Here is an 18,949-nt window from a genome sequence, read left to right as displayed (position 1 = left end):
AAATGGTGCGCAATGAATTTGTATGCATGTCGCAAAAGGTAAATGGGAGGTTTCATAGCTGTGGTTTCAGTTTATTTTCACTGGGCTCGTTGCTTTTCACCCTTATGACTCCTTCGCGTGTCTATTTCCTTCTCCGTTCGCCTCAAGTTGGTAGCATGCCTTCCTCAGAAAGTGGAAACACGCATGCAAACGGCTAGAACGTTATCTTTATCAGTGGGATAAAGTCTTTCACGTCATTTTGTGCTCAAACATCAATCGCTCATAACTCCTAGCGGGAAAGAGGACGAAAACCCAAAATTCGAGTAATGCTTTCAAATTGTCTGTACATGATATTGGTATCGACGGAGTGTTTGAAGCTGAAGTTTGAATATTCTCCAAATGTAGAACTGACAAAGGGGAGCGAAGCGAACACCACAGAAAGTCTGATGCCCGACTTTAGCCGGACGTTCAGACCGGTAATAAAATATAGCTCATTCAAGTTGTGCGGAAGTTTTTATGAGGAAGAGAACAGCCCATCATAAACAGCCGATTTAAAGAATGATCACTCATTATCTCTAATGAGGAGTATATAAATATAGTATACTATATGCAGTCAGTCCCATTTTTATTAACAGCAAACACTGGTGGTTTCGTCCTCAGATGACGAAGGTGCTTAAGAATCATCTAATGATTGTTCATCAACTATCTAAACTCGCAATTAATTGCAGAAACTTGAAGGCCAGATACAGGTGGTGTCGAGTGTGGATCAACATAAGAAAAAGGAAAAGGCGGATCACACCCAGGATGCAGAAACACAGTTGGTTCTTAATGTGCAACGAAACAAAGTTTAGTTTTAAAAGTGCTCGCCAATGAAATTTGCAGAACTCAGAGACATACGGTGTGTCCTAAACTCATTCCAAAGATAAAGAGGACTGTTTCGGGACAGACCCTCATTCCATTAGAGTCAACCCTGAGGGATCGCTGGCACATCAAGGCAGGTCTCTTGGATGTTTTACGACGAAACATACATAAAGGCGGCAAATCACAAGATTGACGATGTTGTGATCACTAATGGACAATATACGGTTTCTTTTTTTAAAATTATTCATCTGTGGTTTACGATGGACTCCAATGAAATGTAGCCGACTGCGGAGTATACTATCATGGGCTCTCATGATCCCCCATCATGGGCAATCAAAGGGTTTGCTATTCGACAAAATGACAAATCTTGAACCGCGTCTGCTTACGCTGACTCGCAATGGCCTTCTCATTATCTATAATAAAGAGGGGAAAGGCTATTTTGTGAACGTGAAGGACGCCAAGATAATGACAACAAAGAACGATCACTTCCGCACAAAACGACAGTCTTACCGTCGTTTTGTGCTTAAGCTAATACACGGTTTGATGTTTAGACTATAGTTATGAGGGAGTTCACACTCAGTTCCTCCTACTTTTCCTGGAAACTAGCAGTGGAAGCTTCCACAGTAAAGGGCCAACCTTGAAGACGTGCTGCATCCAAAAGCCATCCTCAGCACCTTTTTCGGGATGATTAAGGGGAATAGAGCGAGAAGACGCTCATACCCATAATCTTTATGCCGGAGCCTGTAGTCGGGTTAAAACGACATGAATCAGTGTAGTTGCGGTACAATTGCGTACGCGGTCGAAACGGCGCGACAGAGGCAGCGGTTGGAATCGATGTGGGACCGTCGCAAACTGCAGCGATGGGTGGTGCCAACAAGGATTCTACTACGCCCTTAAAGGCATCACTCCACGAATCTGAGGTGGTGCGGATTTCAGGTGGAGTATTCGTATACGGGATGGGAGACTATGGAGAGGGAGGTGATTCCGTTCATTTGTTCCTAATTGCCGTAAAAACGGCTCGGAATATACGGCTTCAGGCGTTCTGGCGCACTATTTTCTTCAGGGAGTTCGACTGGAGCGCGCCAGCCTTGCCGCGAAAAACGACCCGCATCTTCCGGGCCGTTTTTTTACGGCAATTAGGAAGAAATGGACGGAATCACCCCCCTCTTCATAGTCTCCCATCCCGTATACGAATACCCCACCTGAAATCTGGACCTATCATCTGAATCTGAATCTGAATCCTTTAACCATTACGCTCCACCGCACCGCCTCGAGAGAAACCGCTTACGCAATTGCGTACGTGCTTCATGTCGTTTTGACCTGTATATATTGTCCATGAGAGATACCAACAAACTCGATTTCGTTATATGTAGGGGATTGACACGTACCACAAAGGCGAAGTTTTATGAAACCTTTGAAATGAAAGGAAATTCTGGCAAAGGGTAAGAAATATATTGAGTTCGGGAAAAAATATGCTTAACAAACAACTGGTATTGTTGTAACTGTTCGTTTCTTATCTGCTCATGAGAATGTTAATTTTGTCAATATTGTTTAAAACTGAGGACCTGTGACAGCTGATGCTGCATAAGACACAATGGCGAGGGCACTTTTTGACGGTTTCTTATATAGAACGAACAGAAAGAGAGTAATGATCGGGATCTCTCTGTTCTACACGTCCAAAGATCGCTGGAGCTTTCATAAATCACAGAATCCACAAAAACTCTTACATTGGTCCCAGTGACAGAGCATTCCTAACTGTTATCGTGCGTAAAGAACGCGAACGCTCCAAAATGGACACAGTAGCCTGTGAGAATCTGGTGTGAGATGAATCCTTATGTGCGTGCATTGACGCGCACGGTGCAGACATGACACCAAAAATTAGATGAACAACACTAAAATAGCAACTATAGCGCAGTGTCATTTGTATACAATATTAGAGACGAAATAGTATAGAAACTTACTTGCTGGTTAGATCCATCACATAAACTAGGAAGATTTGTTGAAAGCAGAGATAACAATTCCCCCAACTTGGTTGAGAACAAGCTCAGACAATGGCTTAATTCTTTTTAATCTACCCTTACATGTGAATTCTTGAGTGTTCTTGCTTGTTCCTGTCGAGATACGCTAGGGCCTAGTTACGACGCCACTGGGCATGTGTGTATCCTCTCGAATTTTGGGGTAAGAAGGTGCTCGCGTGGACACATCTTTTGGCTCATACATATTATTGACTTCTATTTACGACATTTATTATACTTATTTATCATTAACGCAAATCTTGTAGCTCACACAGCGAAAGAACGAAAATATAAAAAGCTAGGAACTTCATCAGGCTAATGCTTCCTTGATAGCTGTTAGGTGGAAACGGTACAACATGCGTCACGCTACCTTTCCAGTGCATCTAATGGTTCCTATTATTATGTACGTGCGACCACAAAGGATGAAAGGAGTCAGAAAACAACGTCAAAGTAAATCTCGGGGAAAGAGAAAAAAGAAAGTGAACTTACTAGGTAATCACATGTGCAAATAAGTAAAACACACAAAACAACTAAAAACAGCTTACCTGAGCCATGCCTGGAGATGAAAACTAATTTTTTTTTTTGTTTTTGACGTCGTGAGGATCTGCGTGCGCTGTACAAATGATCCACGAATGTAACAACACACCACATTCCTAATACTCATGGGTTATGATGTACGAATGGGGATTTTACATTTTATAATTCTTCGTTTCCTTCATGTGCTGGGTTTGCCTTATGTTCAGCACTCAAGAAGGCGCTGCTAGGAGCCTCAACTGTATCACCTGTAGTTACGTTGTCGGGAGGGCACCAGTAACACTTATCCCGATCATGGGCAAGTGTTGCCCGGTGGCTATTTCGTCACGTTGAACTGGTATGAATCGAATGAACTCTGGCAGACGGGGTGTTGTCCACCATTCCGATATCTCGCTCTGCTGCACTACAAGAAATGCCCACTAGGGAAAAGTGTCGAAGATTAATTTGGTGATAATTACTAGAAAAAAGTAAGAGATTGTGTAATAACCTTGAGCAATAACTACATCAACCATGTGGAAGAGTATAGTTCAACGTCATCGCGCAATTGTAGGACTTTCAAACCTGGATCCAACGCGCAGATGAAAGGGGCAAAAATAACTTTCCATTAACAGGAAGCAGATGAAAGTGGTGAAGATGACGAATTTCCGCAAAAATGCGAAGATCTCTCTGCTTGTTTTTACCCATAACACAAACTCACTCTAGCTTATTCTTTTTAATTTGGTTTGCGATGTGACGAATCTCTTCTGCGTTTTCCCTAATCGACAGGCAGAATCGAAATTCTCTAACAGGACGGCTCTGCAGTGCATGTTCGAGTAGGACAAAACAGAGAATGAGTTCCTATACGTTAAGGCTTGTTCACCCGTTTGTAGATTTTCGGTTTTTGAGAGCTAAGAACTATAAGTACACAATGCACACCTATACTATAAGTACACAACTACACAATGTGTGCATTCTGTAACGTGATTCGCCACCTGATTGGAAATGCTTGATCCAGTCTCCCATATAATATTCTGTCTTGTCTCTTTGTAGTGCGCTAAATTCCATCTGTGCCCACTTCTACGCTAATTTTCTTTAAATATAAGTTTATACACATTCTTTCCGCGATGTTTACATTTATGGTGGAGAAAAATATTGGATTGTTTTGAATCCTGTTTGATGACATTCACTCAAATACTTCCAATATCATCGGTGCTAACACTCTTTCTCGAACTTAAGCTTCATTTGGAGAGAAAATCCACTACAATCCTCCTGACATGTAGGTTATAGATAATCTGCAAAGAACGGGATGGTCAGTGGCATGCCAAGCTTAACAGAACTAACAACACTTTAGGGTTTGATTGGTCATGGAGGATACGGCGAGATTTTTTATGCAATCGACGTCCGTAGTCGCGAAGAAGTGGCGGTCAAAGTAGAACCCAAGAAAAGAAAAGGGCGAACTGTGAAGCGAATGATCTTAGAACAGAAGGTTGGTAACCAACAATGTTGTACTAGGTGTAACATCAATGATAAATTATTAAGGTTCTTCTCCGGCTTCAAGGAAGACCACATATACCAAAAATGATCGCTTCCGGACACGACAATAAAATCAATTTCATTGGTAGCTGCCGCACAAAGCAATTCAACAAGTTGATGGTATAATACAAAATTAAATAATGTACATTTTTGTTTCAGTGATGCAGCTACTTAGTGTCAACATCGGAGACCTCAAGAAAGCCAGTCCTGTGCGGCGGTTGGGAAGAAGTACTGTAGGAAGAATCCTCCAGCAAGTTCGTTCCCTAGCAAAACTCGACAACTTGATTGTATGTTTGTTCGTGGTGTTTAAGGCTATTGCCGGTCTGCGGGATGTCCACCTAGGTGGATACATTCACAGGGATGTGAAACCCGCCAATATGTGCTTCGGAATTTCTCCACAGGTTAGATTGGTCAACGTAATATGATTGATTTCTTTAATTGAGCAGGGCAACGCAACATAATTTCTTGCTTATTCTATACTAACTGAAGGAGTTAAGACTCGTCACGTGCTTATACTCGTGGATTTTGGACTTGTCCGCAGATACAAAAACTTGGATGGGACTGTTCGTCCTCTAAGATCAAGAGCTGGATTCAGGTGTAGCGAAAATCCTATTTGTCATCTGAAACGCTGCGAAACATAATTGTTTATTTTTCAGAGGGACCGTTCGCTACGTTTCTATACGAGTACATGAACGCGTTGATCAAGGACCAGCAGATGATCTCGTCTCCCTAGTTTATTCAGGTTGGCACTGAACCTATGGTGAAAAAAGCAGCATCGTGAGGACAAACATTGGAAAAGTTTTGGAATTCTTTCCTGATGATCAAAGTTGGAATATCCTCTTCATGGCAGAACGCAGCACCTGGTAAAATAAGGAGTAGACCTGATAATTGATCAAGTTTTGCAAGTTTATTTCCTTCCAAACTTACCTGGAGACAGATCTTCAGACACGTACGTATTTAACGGGGGCCGAAAGCTATGGTGAAATGTATGTTCACCTGACGTTTGAAATCGCTGCGCAGTGCAGGGAACTTCTGGGGATCTGGAAGAGACAGAATTTTGATCTTACCATTGCAGTATTTGTAGGTGTTACCCCCTGCGTAACCAATCAGTAAAGAGTACACATATTACGTCACACGTGTGATTAGATTCAAAATATGAGATTGTTGCGCAAACATATCAAATTGCGGTTAAATCTTTGCGAACTCCCTTGAGTTTTGTGCAGTTGGAACCTCATCCAACTCCACCCACGGGTTGAAGGCTTGCATAGCCGCAAGTGGCTGACATTGTGTTCGACGGTCGATGGTTGTTCTAATTATGATGTCATCAAGTAGTGAGTGGTCGCCTTTCTGAATAAGAAAGACAGGTGTGGCAAACGTGGTTGGACGAGAGTGTGAGAGCACGTTTGCAGTCGCCAGGTGCTCTATCTACAGTGAAATACAGGAACAGTATGCGAAACAGTGGGCTAAAAGCTGATTTTGGGTCCAGGTTAGTAGGATGCTTTGTTGTCGAACGTGAAGAAGCATTTCAGTCATGGTACAAGTACTGCAACACGTCTCAAAGTATAAAGCGATCAAAGGCAGTAGGAGGTGAGCACTGAGGTTGACATGTAACACGACATACTTTGTAGTGTGTTCCTAGATCGCACTCTGCAGCACAGTCGGATCACAGCACTCACGTCTAGTGCATGGCATTCTCCTAGTTTTAAACAATGCGAGGCTGGTTCCCCGGAAGATGCGGCGCCGCACAAGGCTGGTGCGCTCCAGTCGGACTCCCTGTAGAAAATAGTGCCCCAAAACGTCTGAAGCCGTATCTTCTGAGCCGTTTTTTTACGGCAATTAGGAAGAAATGGACGGAATCACCCCCCTCTCCATAGTCTCCCTTCTCGTATACGAATACTCCACCTGAAATCCGCACTACGTCAGATTCGTGGGGTGATGCCTTTAATCTCAAAAGAAAACTACGCGAATGACTCTGGTACGAAATCGGCAGTGAGACAGCGACGGCGGTGCAAGCGATATTGGCGGTAAACGGCAATGAAATATTCCACGACAGTGTCAGCAGTCACTTCACCTCCGATCAAGTTTCTTTCGCTGCTTAGCAACCACGAACACTTTGTCAAAGATCCAATAGTTAATCTGTGTTCATGTGAGGATTTTATGTCACAGCTGAATTGCTATTCATCGTAGTTTGTGGTGGAAGTAGAAAAAACTAGAACATATTCTTTTTCAAATATCCAATATTATACATTTGACGTTGAAAAAACAGTGTATTCTACCTCGCAACATGGTGATATAGTATGTAGCATTTGAATACAAGCTGAGTGGGTGAAGTTACCACACTTCTTCGAGAGCAAACATACCGTGTTTTAGGAGAACTAGCAACCTCTACACGATATAACCTTGTCGAAAAAGGTGTAAACAGAGCGTGACGATGGTTCACATCTTTGTTTAGAATACTGAATCTCCAAAATATGCTTGGAGCATGCTTGTCCCAGCATTACAGGACAGTCGCACCGCGCAATTTAGCTGTTATATTAGTTAGGTCATAGAAATGCAAGCACGGCCTAAAAGCGATGTCTCGCGCTTTTGATGAGGAATAAAGAAATTTATTTTTGTCATGAAAATTGTCATGCAGAGGGTTACTGTCACGCAAATCTTAATTTGCTATCAAATTTGGAAGAGAATTTTCAAATGATGCTTTTCCTAGCCTTATTTTCTTCATATGTCCAATTGCCAATTAATGTGCTATACTATATTATGCCAACTTTGTTTTCAAAAAAAAAAACTTCTTTTTTTTGGGTACATTCAGTAATCCGGAGGTCCGCAGACCTCCTTTCTATATATCCTGGTATATTTTTACGCTTGTAATATTCGTTTTCCGGTCTTGAATTACTCGTTGGTGATCTGCCATGGAAATACATAATGAAAGGTGATGATGTGAAGAAAGCTAAGCTCGAACTGGTTTGTCTACTAAAACTATATCAACTTCGTTTTCAAAGGAACTCTTCTACTTTGCGTATATTCAGCAATGTGGAAGTCCGCAGACCTCCTTTCTATCACTAACCTGCGAATCATTTCAAGAATTTGCACGAGCAGTGTTAAGTCTTAACACTGAAGAGGAACCGAATTATGCTGCTCTGCAAGCACTGCTTACAGTAAGTTTCAAATTTATCTATTAAGACAACGACACATTCTGTTTTGCGTGATCTGTGGAAGCATTAATGAAATCTTCAAAGTTGGAAAACGCTGACCTGGATATCTATCTCTCTCTCGCTCGGGACCGAATGTGCTCACCTGATGAAACAAAGCAACGCAACTTTCTTTTCTTAACCCTTTCAAGTTAAATTTTCTTTTTTTAATGAGCAATTCAACGCATGAAATATACTCGACAGCTGAATACTGAAGCTGAGTGAAATATGACTAAAAACACACATCAGATTTTTCCAATGTGGTCATTTCTAGGAAAATTATCACAGCAAATGTGTTTCTCCAGTATTGATCAATGTTGCATGCTTGTCCCATCAATCACAAGTGATGGTCTGTATGGCTTTTAATGAACCTTCTTCATCAGAAAACTTCTGCAGTCTACCCCTCGACTCCGCTTGAGTCCCTTATTAAAAACGCAAGATGGGTTCATTCTTGATAGACAATTATCTAGCTTTTCTGGCTATGTGTCAAAGGATGTTACTTTGGTGCTCAGTGAAGGAGTCTTCAGAAATCATACCCACATCTTGCGTGGTTCATGTATTGCTGTCAACAAGACCAAAATTGGGATTGTCAGGATAGTTGAGGTCTGACTTCAAGAATCGCACGAATTTCGTACTCTAAAGCTGCATCGGAATTCATATTTTATCTGAAACGTAACAGAATACACTTTAAACATCCCTGCCTACATCACCGATGGAGCACAATGTCCACACAAAAGTGACTGCTTGCACACACTGATCTCGCACCCGGCTAAAATTTATGAGAAAATTCGGCGCGTGCCTCTGAAAAGAATAGTTCCTTGTGCAAACAAATCTTTCAGGACAAGGCGTAAAGATCGTAAGAATGGATAGGGCAGGTTCATCACATAGTTTACAAAGCCGCTTTCCTTACAGGAAGTTGTGGACGTTTAACGGAATATGCATGCCCTACCACGCGTGAAAGGGCTCACGTAAAACCCATGTTCTACCTCTACTCCACTACAGACGCATCGTACTCATCTAGGTGAATACGTTCAGCGCCGTGTAGAAGTGTACCACAACGAAATCCTCTGCTGGAGTAAGTCAACTTTGGGCGAAAATTCGATCGTATCCCTTATCCTTTCTCAGCCAGGTAGTTAACACACCCAGGATCAGGGAAAAACTAATTTATAAGAAAAATTCTCCACGTTTAGAAAAGTCTGGCTTTTCCCATTGATTTTGTGTTCGATTGCTCATTCACAGTTCATCCAATCTAAGAAAACAAAATTTACGTCTTCTCAGGAGCTCGTTGGTGATAGAAAAATGAGTGATCCCTACGATTGGGAAACCAATTACCGCGAGGCCATCGAAGGTGTGCGGTAAGCTTTGTTTCTTTATTGGAAGGCATTTCAATGCGAATGAATAGAAAAGTATAAACGACATCATTATGTTCTCATATATTGTAGTATACTTTTTTTGCTTCCAAAAAGCCTCGTCAACATCTATCTTTAATACATACTACTCCACATATTGACGGCGAAGGATTCAGTTCCTAGGGTAGTTATATTCCAGTGTCACTTGGACGAAGGGACCCACAAAAGCTCCACCAAACTCTCCCATAATAAAGAATGTTTAGGAACTGCTATCATAGAAACAGTTATACCTAACTAGCGGATAGCTATCCTGGGAAAACAAGCGATTTTCAAACGAGCTGGGAATCGGCGGAGTTTTAGAAATTGGTTACTGAAGCACGTTGGGGGCCCACAACCACTTCAACGCAAAGCCACTCGTGAACATCGTTCGAAGGAACTTCCAACTTATTCTCTCTAGTAGGAAATCCGTTACGAGGCAAAGTGTGGGAGTACTACAATGAATACGCGTAACCTGCCCACAACTCCACAAATGAGATGGCTCTAGAGCACAGGACTAATCGGTTTAGACAAGGAAACACTTCTTTACACCCTTAAGATGGAATTTAAGATGAGAACTCGTGAAGTGCAATACTGCGGCCGAGCGGTTTGGCGGCTCTGCGGTTTTGGCGGCTATTGGCTGCCCACAACAATGCGCTCAATAACCATCAAGTGAGGAACCGCGCGGCTGTGAACTCTGCGGGCGGCCTTAGGTTGGTACTGGCGGTTTTTCGTCCTCGAAACTGCAGGATAGAGTAACTTGAGACAATGCCTCCCATTGACGGTCTATGTAGAGTGCTAAACTCTGATCAGCGGTGAACAGGTTGTCGAACCGAGCTATTGTTTTCTAATGAGAAAAAGGACCACGATGTAAAGTCGCATCTGCAACCGCTCAGTAGTGCTCAGTAGAGAGTCCTCGCGAGATTCTAAAGTCACTTTTCAAACTATTTCGAAGACATGTAGGTGGCGAAGCCCTACGTGGGAGTGCAGAAGTCGCTATGCGGAGCCGCGTAGAAGTGTAGAAGTTGCTCTCTCAGACCTCTCAGAAATCGAACCTTCCTCAGCAGTCGATCGTCGAGACCAAAGCTGAGTGCCTTTAGTGCTACCCTTTTTTCATGGAAACGCTAATACTGCTAGTGAATTGCTAGACCTAAAAATTTTACCGTACCTATTTACTCGATGATTTCCTCGGTTGTAATGTAAACAGAACTGAAGAGACAGAGCCCAGAAAGAATCAGCAGGCAAAGACGCTCTTGTGATCTTGCCATCTACGAAAGTCGAAATGATGTTGTCCTTCCTTTTAAATCCTTCTATGTACAAGTACTATGGGACTTTCTAGGATATATTAAAAAAAAACAGAATATTCAAAATGTCCCAGAAGAGCCTCCGCCAGGTTCGCCAGTTCAGAGATAGCTGGGTCTAAGCTAAGTTCTGGGTTCAGAGATAGCTGTGTCCCATGGTACATATAGCAACTGTAACGGAACCTATTGGTGGATCCTCTCGTCGTCAATGTGACAGATAAAACATGTACTCTCAATATTTATGAGAATGCAAATTAAATAGTTTTTCCCCTTTAAAAAGTTGCGTTTCAGCACAGACGCGATTTTTTATATAGTGGTTCAAACTGTTAGTGATTTGTTCAGAATCTACCCCTACGGGTTCCAGCAGAAGTGTCGGTCAAGACGTCGATGCACCGCTATGATAGAAAAAGCATATTGAAGTGAATTGCCTACCTACTTATTTATACTCAATACATCACTGCGAGAAATAAATTTTAGTTAGTATTCACTTCATAAGCTTTTGACAGAGTTACTTTCGAGAATGAAACGGAAGGGTGAAATGCCTAGAATTTGATCGGTGTTCTTATAGTTTTAATTTCCTTCACTCTATGCTTAGAGTGGCAACACATCTGCTTTTTTCTTGAGCAATTACCGCGGAATGATGTGCTGACATGAAGTGATGTGAATGCTATCATCATACTCATAAAGATAGGGTTTTATGTCCGGTAACGTGATTGTTTCAAATTTTTAAACGAAGGATGATACCAATTTGATGAGGCAAACGTGACGAAGAATAGGCATGCTGGGGCAGAGGTGAAGCGCAACACGTGCAGATGCCGCGGCCATAAAACGCGTAGGTTTGCGAGGTGCTGGACTGGTTACGCTGATTCCAATTTCTGTGTCGTCAATTCCATATTGTGAAGTCCTCTTCAATACTTTCTTTTGCCGGCGTACCATTTTATCCTTACACGACCGGTCTCATCCTATTTTACCGCTTTCTCTAAATCCAACCATGTGTTATTGCTTCATTAGAGTAACAAATGCGGTGCCGACACATAACCAGATGAGGTACAACCCTTGAAATTAATATGTAGCTTCAAATATCCGGTGGAGGTCATGACGGCGCATTTTTGAGTTTGCTTTTTTGTGCTAGTTCCACTTCTTTTTCTAATTCTTTTTCTTCCTGTATTTCGAAAGATCCTGCATAGTTTTCTGCAGTTAATAGTTGCTACTAACCGCTCATTGTGTCTTCCGAGAGAGCGCAACGCTCTCTCAAAACTCATGGGACTAGAGGCTTGCAACCTTCCCATGGGTTTTAAATTTTTATGCAAAACACAGAATAGAAAAAGGAAAAAGGCTTCCGGAAAAAGCCTGGTACAGTAGCGCCAGGAAATACGGGGTTGCAGAAGTCATATAGGCTACCGAAACTGAAAAGGACTAGGATGACTATCTGTACTTATAACGCACGAACGCTTGCATCCGACACGGCCATTGAAGATTTGATTATGCAGGCCAGAAAGTTTAAGTACGAAGTCATCGGCCTGATCGAAACGAGGCGACGCCACTCACTGAACGCCATGTATGACACTGGAGAAGAACTGTTCTTAGGAGCATGTGACAGTAGAGGAGTTGGTGTCTTCGTCAACACAAATATGGCAGTAAACATCGACTCTTTCGAGCAACTTATAGCCCGAATCGGACGTCCGCGGATGAGAAGATGTGATCCTACACCAGCTTTGACTATCTTCGTCGCTTACGCTCCAACATCAAGGTACAAAGAAGAAGAAGTTGAAGCTTTCTATATGAACCTGGAGAAGTTCTACAGAAGATCATACCTTCTGCAAGGTCATGATTGGTGATTTCAACGCCAAAATTGGCCGCAGAAGAACGCTTGGAGAACTTCACATCGGAACCCACGGTCTTCAATGGAATGAGCAGGGAGAGAAGCTTTCCGGATTCATCATGACGACTAAGACGTCCATGGGAACTCGCAATTCCAGAAGCCCTCCTCTCTACGCTGGACGTGGGAGTCACCCGATGTCTCCACCAACGAACATGCAGGACTTTTCGTCGCGGATCACTTTCTTCGGTTCCCCTTAAAGTGCATCCAGATCGGGATCATCTAGAACTGATGATGGTGAGGTGCGTTTGATGATGCTGGGATTTGGCGCAGAAGCAGAGGCAAAGAATGGCCAGAGGATGTGGCGGTATCTCGTGAGAATCGACAAGATGGACAGGTGGGTACACCACAAAACCAACGCCACCTACATTTTGCGACGGAACCTTCGCGAATGACGTGTGTCATTCGCGGAGAGAAGGTTGGATATCATTGATCTGTCGCACGTCGCTTCTTCTGCTTTTGTGTTCTCGGAGAGCAATCTTGTCGAATTTGATGCGCTCTGCAGCACGAAGAAAGCTTCTCATGTATCAGGAGCAAAGCCTAGTCTTCCGGGGAGTCATGCAATTGTCGCCTTGGTCCAGAGCGAAAGACGTCCTGAGCAACAAAGCAACAGCATATCGATTCCATGCTCAAAAAATATGCAAAAATCAAAGTCTTCGTTCTCGAAGTCCTATCACTCATAGAAGTAAAGCTGAGAGAAAGTTCTCATGTCCGCTCTTAAGAACAATTTGTGCGTGTCATTTCTCAGTCATAGTGCAATGTCGACAAACTAATTGCGATCTTTTATTTGTTTATATTACTGAACATTTCGCAACATCTCTATCATTCTAGATATACTAAACACAAAATAAAAAGTCCCTAAAACACTATATCTGTTGAGCCTTCGGAGTTTGCCAACGATGCTTAGCACGCTAAGCAAAACGATTATATCACAATTGTGATTCGAACGAACCATAATGTAACACCACCCTAACAATAACAATAACGCAATGAACCATGCATCTCACGAGAAAAAAAGACACTTCCGTGAAGTGGTGATCTGAGGACCACCCTAACCATGTGCAAACTAACAAGGCGGGATGGTTGAGATTCAAGCAAGTGAGTTTTCCCAGCGCCCAACGAAAAAGCGAACTACAAACTAAAAAGTCATAGAATCCATTGTTACAAAGGAGACCAGGTTTTGACCAGTAGTTGGCGATGGGCACTGACGCTGTAGAGCACATTTCTGTTCAGAAACTCAAATGCGCGAGGAGAGACAGCTCAGAACAGTATGAACTAAAAGCTAACAATCGACACTAATGTACACCTGTTATGCAATGAGAAGAAGTACGAGCGTAATATCATCTGGCTTTCCGCCGGCTGCTGTTAGACCATGCTCGCGCGCTTTCACCGCAAACGGGCTGTTGTGAGTAACATCGAATGAGAGACGGCGAGCCGTCAAAGCAAGGGCATTGCATACCTGAAACAATCTTGGTAAGTCTTGAAAGATACGTTTTAAAAAAGATTTTATTTAAATACTGTAGAAGCAAATTGAGTCTTTATTCACAACTGACATAAGTGTTCCCCAAAAAATTGTATTTAAAAAGTAGAGTATTGTAGAAGTAATTAAAGAAGTTTCAGGGGTGACCTAAATTAACAAGCGCTGAGATTATAACCATCAGCTCTCAAAATACAGAAGATATAGGCTCAACAGGATGATCGTGCTTAATTCCATGAAAAATTTAGTCATCGCTAAAGCGGTTTTCAGAAATTTTAATTCTGGGCTTCCCTAGCAAGCCCCAGTGCAAGTAGTACAGTGTATTTTCGCCCTAACAACAAGCGAATAGAATCAACTGCTTAGAAACACTTTCGTAAATGTGGACCTTTGTACAAACCATTTAATATCCTTATTCTGAGCATCATATAAAAATGGCCGACATTCTCGTTGTCATTCCGTTCTCAATCGCCACGAACACACGTGTGGATGTCCCCGAAAAACGAGCAATCAGTCATTGTCCATTCCAATCGCATCTCTTCGAGATGCGGCCTTATAAAAACCCAAAATGAGTTGGTTACTCCGATACGTCCTCGCTTCGATTGCAGACAATGTTGATGAGTCACGAGATTAGCGAATTTGATAGCAAATGTCTGCTAGATACAGGATACAGAAGTTCGGATCTCACGACTCTCCTATTCGAAGATTATTGTGTCTATAAGTAACGCCGAATCCATTTTCAAGTAGAGGACTTAGAATTCCAAAAATTTGACTAAGTAGACTTCAACCGCACACATGCATCCGCAAGTCGATCATGTAAATCTAGGCGCAATGGAGTTTCAACGTCGATGAAGATTGAACTTCAACTTTTCCAGATGTCGACGAAGGTCGCCCGGCTAGCTATCTCACTTGGAAATTTGTTGCAAGTCGCTTCCAACAAGATTCGTTAAGGAGCAGCCAGAGGTTGTTCTGCGTTCCACCGAAAACGGACCAATGGAGGCGAATAAGGGACTCTTTTGACGCTAAACGCGACTGTATTCAACGATACTCAGAATAGTTGTATATGATGTAACACTTCAAACAATCTTGGCCTTTTCTGTTAGTATGCAACGCTGACTGAATGGTCCAAAAACTATGGCTATGCAGGCTCACTTTCGCTAGCAGTTCAAATTTTAAGCCGACGATCCATCGATTGAGAATAAACGTGAATAAATAGCAAAAATTGCACTTGAAAACAGTAATAAACAACCTCCTGGACTGAAGCTTTCTCCTCAATCAGTGGCCGCAACTGATCCAGAACATGTTGCTCAGTGAGATTATCCCACAATCCATCCGTGGCTAGAAGGACTATATCACCCTTCTGAATTCGTATCTCGGACTTATCGGCTAAGTCTGGTGTATCTCCAATGAAACCACGGTAGCCTAAATTTCGTTGTCATATACCGAATGCAAATTGTAGATTTTAGCAGATCTCTGCTCATCTTGAAGAGAACTACAAAACGTGAAAATTGTTCTTATCACGACACTAAGAATTTACCTTCAGGAGGGAGCGTGAGTTGGAACGGGGCATTAAAATAGTGTACTTGTTCTTCGCTTTTCGTGAGCACCCGCCCATCACGAACCACCATAAAGCCAGAATCTCCCAAATTGGCTGAGTATAACATTTCCTGGTGAACCACCAGAACGCACGCAGTTGAAGACCCTAAAACAGTATAACACACCAGGTAATAATAGTACAAGACTGCAGCAAAAAAGCTAAACTGAGATAACAGTATGCTTACCAACTGGTCTTGGTGACTCAGCGGTGGCTTTGAAAGCTTTGTCCAGTAGAGTCTCCGGCTTCTTTGGGTCGAAGTCGCCGCTAGACACTCGTTTTTCGCATTCTCGCATCAACTTCCGACTGAACTGCGACGGATCTATTCCGTATCTACGCCAACCGCCAACACCATCAGCAACTCCTGGAATGTGTAACGTCTAAACATAGACAAGGTATTTTGAATGTCCTTAATGAAAAGAAAACAAGTTCACATGGACAAAAAAAATAGGATCCTCTAGTCGGAAGCAAACAGTAGTACATGTGTGTATTACCACAACCTCCATTTAGTATTGATAAGTTGAATCGATCATATTTAAAGTAAAGAAAAAGTTAGAAGTAATACATACGTAATAATACAATGTATAACAAATAGCAATATCCGCTACATACCCACGACAAAAGTGTTTTTGAACCGTGATATGAAACAGGCGTCATCACCGTACACACCAGAATCGAGTACAGTGGACGGTCCCTTTTGCATATCCTTAAAAATAAAGCTGATCGGCGATCTTTGTTCGAGAAACAAAAAAAAAACGAAACTTGAAGAGCTGATGTAACAAATTCAAACAAGCTAACACACTGAAAAGAAAACAGAGAGGCACGAAGTTACGAAATAAATAATAATAAATAGTCAAGTTAGTAGTCAGTAGTAAAACTGAAGTTAAAATGCAACCGAAAATTACTGAACACCCCTATCCCACTCGTCGAACTTATCTCGCCTCGAGCAACCATGTCACTACTTATCGGTATCCAAAATCTTACATACTATTGTTGAAGAGAGAATGACCCCTGCAGTCTCCCGAAGCAACATAATATGACCACCCATTCTTGAATCAATACTTTTTTCTTCTTTATTTTTATTTTTAGACGACACACGTGTGAGCCCACTGAAAGAATACGCGTGTGTTTCATGCAAACGCGCTTACATGAGGAGTCTTACCGTATTGCTGGTTTTCTACTGATTTAATTTCAATTAATCGGGCGGTGTGGGACCGAAAACTCCCATTTTGAAGAGCGAAAACGTAAGAGTAATTTCAAGAATTTCAAATTTTCAATCGATTTTCTATCGCTCCTTCCCCACACACAAAACAAAACTAAGCTTCGGTGGTACAAATGTTGATTAAATGCAGAAAAAAACGTAAGGAGTTGAAACTGGTCTATTTTGTCTCCATGAGATTCCATGTCAAAATGAAAGCAAAATACAAAAATCAAAGAAATAAAAAATAGGAATAAAAAGAATACCAAAACATGCAGTCTCATAAAGAAAGATTAATTTCAAGCAGAGTAGGTTTCGGCAATGTTTGTTATTTCTGTATTGATATTAAGACATGAAAAAAGGCTCAAGACTATCTACTAAAGCCAATGTAAACGTGTTGCAAACATAAATACGGAAACATTCGAGTTTACTGGAAGAACCAATGAAAGATGGAAACAAAACATTGGAGAAAGTGAATACGCCAGAAGAGAACTGAGTGATGAAACAAAAAATTATACTTCAAGATAAGTACTACATCATCATTAGAAATAACGCACCTTAGGAAATCCTGCACATGTTGCCACTACAGGTGGTGATGGCGTTGAAGAGGTAGCAGGACTTTCACCTCGCGCCGGAGCTGCAGCTAAACTTCGTTTTTGAACAGAAGGATCCGCACATGTCGTTGCAACTGCAGATCCTATAATGCAAACCATTTAGAACTTTCATTAAAGACCCTAATAGAAGTATTTGAAAAGAAACAAAAGTTCATCATTTCTTATGCATCATTAGCATAAAAAAGAAGACTGTAATCAATCTTGCAAATTTTGCCACTTCACCTTTGCCACTCGCTTGAGAACGCAGAATACATATTTTACACTTTTTCCTTTTGTGAAGTGTTGTGTGAATTTATTTTCTCCAGTTTATCAGCAAACTGAAGTAACACATCAACGAACAAGACTAACACATCCTAACACGGAAATACGAATTCAGTGTTAGTTGCAGACTCATAAAAAAAGGAAATTCTTATCAGCGGTAATTCAAGCTCTTTTTTGGACTTATCCATTTAATGTTGGTCTTCTCAAACATTTCTCCAGTAATCTTATTTTTTCTAATAATTAAAAATCTTTCCTTCATGAGTAAAATCCTAAAACTTTACTTTATATCTTACCTTCACTCCTAAAACAAAACATTACATTTCTACTCCTTCATTGTCATTTTCATTATGCTTGTAATTATTTTTGGTAACAAAGGGTGAGAGCAGTGCATCGTAATTCGAGAAAAGTATAGCATACAATACCGAAACGTCACAGTCACATGAAGGAAATAATATCCAAATATGACATGACCTCTGACACTTCTTATTACTCTCGATTTTGTTTTTTGACGTAAAAAAAAACCCGATGAGCGGTTGTATACTATGTAGAATAACACCCATGAGATAACCGTAAAATGCGTGCTGACTACGTACAGTAATGAGAATTGACAAATTATCATCTAGTCAGAAAGTACACACGTCATCAAAAGGAAGTCAGTAACTCACCAATGTCGAGCGCAGACGCAGAGAAAACAGCCCTTACAGCTAGGCGACCGCAAGTTAACAATCGCACACCTCCGACCATCTAGGCATACGCTGAAATCGGTTGATAATGAGTAGTAACGAAGTGATTATCCTGAGAAGCTTCGCGAAAGAGTCTTTGAAACAATGAAATTAGGATAAGCTGGGACTAGTGGCTATTAGAATTAGAAATTCCGTGCCAAAACAAAAAAAAAAACACATTGGTAAAGAAATAATCAGTGGCAATCGCACAACTTTTTCGTGGAGTGGAAGGGAGCAATAAAAAAAGCGTTCCAACGCAGCGTGTACGTAACAAGTATGAGTTGAGTTAATAGTTGTTCGCAAGCGCGCAAAAGCTTAAAATCTACATCTTCCTGGAATATTTTCTTATGACATCGCTGGCTTACACTGCGCTGCGATGATGCGAACTTTGGACTATTACACATAATCTAAGAAGAGCAACGTAAGAACTAT

At 41.6% G+C, this 18,949-nt stretch overlaps 4 protein-coding genes across 6 annotated transcripts; 3 read left to right on the top strand and 1 right to left on the bottom strand.

Annotated features, from left to right (window-relative positions):
* Positions 1–639: 639 nt before the first annotated feature.
* Positions 640–6,680, top strand: RB195_011046 (uncharacterized protein; the record flags this gene model as incomplete). 2 transcript variants are annotated; one of them, XM_064192302.1, is made up of 11 exons in its annotated part: positions 640–648; positions 708–796; positions 862–973; positions 4,720–4,854; positions 4,908–4,986; positions 5,061–5,155; positions 5,213–5,302; positions 5,399–5,496; positions 5,558–5,643; positions 6,431–6,488; positions 6,584–6,680. In XM_064192302.1, the coding sequence occupies 11 exons, from the start codon at positions 640–642 to the stop codon at positions 6,678–6,680; spliced, it is 948 nt and encodes a 315-aa protein (XP_064049884.1). The 2 variants fall into 2 exon arrangements, with proteins under 2 accessions (XP_064049884.1, XP_064049885.1); XM_064192301.1 differs by having other exon boundaries at positions 5,558–5,647; positions 6,388–6,488; positions 6,541–6,680.
* Positions 6,681–7,823: 1,143 nt separating this feature from the next.
* RB195_011045 (uncharacterized protein) lies at positions 7,824–11,193 on the top strand (the record flags this gene model as incomplete). Its single annotated transcript, XM_064192300.1, has 4 exons — positions 7,824–7,862; positions 7,928–8,056; positions 9,368–9,444; positions 11,118–11,193. 4 exons carry the CDS (start codon positions 7,824–7,826, stop codon positions 11,191–11,193), a joined length of 321 nt encoding a protein of 106 aa, XP_064049883.1.
* Positions 11,194–12,196: 1,003 nt separating this feature from the next.
* RB195_011044 (uncharacterized protein) lies at positions 12,197–12,613 on the top strand (the record flags this gene model as incomplete). The annotated part of the gene is made up of 1 exon (XM_064192299.1): positions 12,197–12,613. One exon carries the CDS (start codon positions 12,197–12,199, stop codon positions 12,611–12,613), a length of 417 nt encoding a protein of 138 aa, XP_064049882.1.
* Positions 12,614–13,914: 1,301 nt separating this feature from the next.
* Positions 13,915–18,539, bottom strand: RB195_011043 (uncharacterized protein; the record flags this gene model as incomplete). Of its 2 annotated transcripts, XM_064192298.1 has the most annotated exons (8): positions 13,915–13,929; positions 13,985–14,113; positions 15,378–15,550; positions 15,666–15,830; positions 15,910–16,086; positions 16,335–16,428; positions 17,478–17,617; positions 18,461–18,539. In XM_064192298.1, 8 exons carry the CDS (start codon positions 18,537–18,539, stop codon positions 13,915–13,917), a joined length of 972 nt encoding a protein of 323 aa, XP_064049880.1. The 2 variants fall into 2 exon arrangements, with proteins under 2 accessions (XP_064049880.1, XP_064049881.1); XM_064192297.1 differs by lacking the exon at positions 13,915–13,929 and having other exon boundaries at positions 13,964–14,113.
* Positions 18,540–18,949: the final 410 nt, after the last annotated feature.

This window comes from Necator americanus, chromosome III, assembly GCF_031761385.1.
Source record: "Necator americanus strain Aroian chromosome III, whole genome shotgun sequence".
Classification (NCBI taxonomy): Eukaryota; Metazoa; Nematoda; class Chromadorea; order Rhabditida; family Ancylostomatidae; genus Necator; species Necator americanus.
This window is presented reverse-complemented; position numbering and strand designations above follow the sequence as displayed.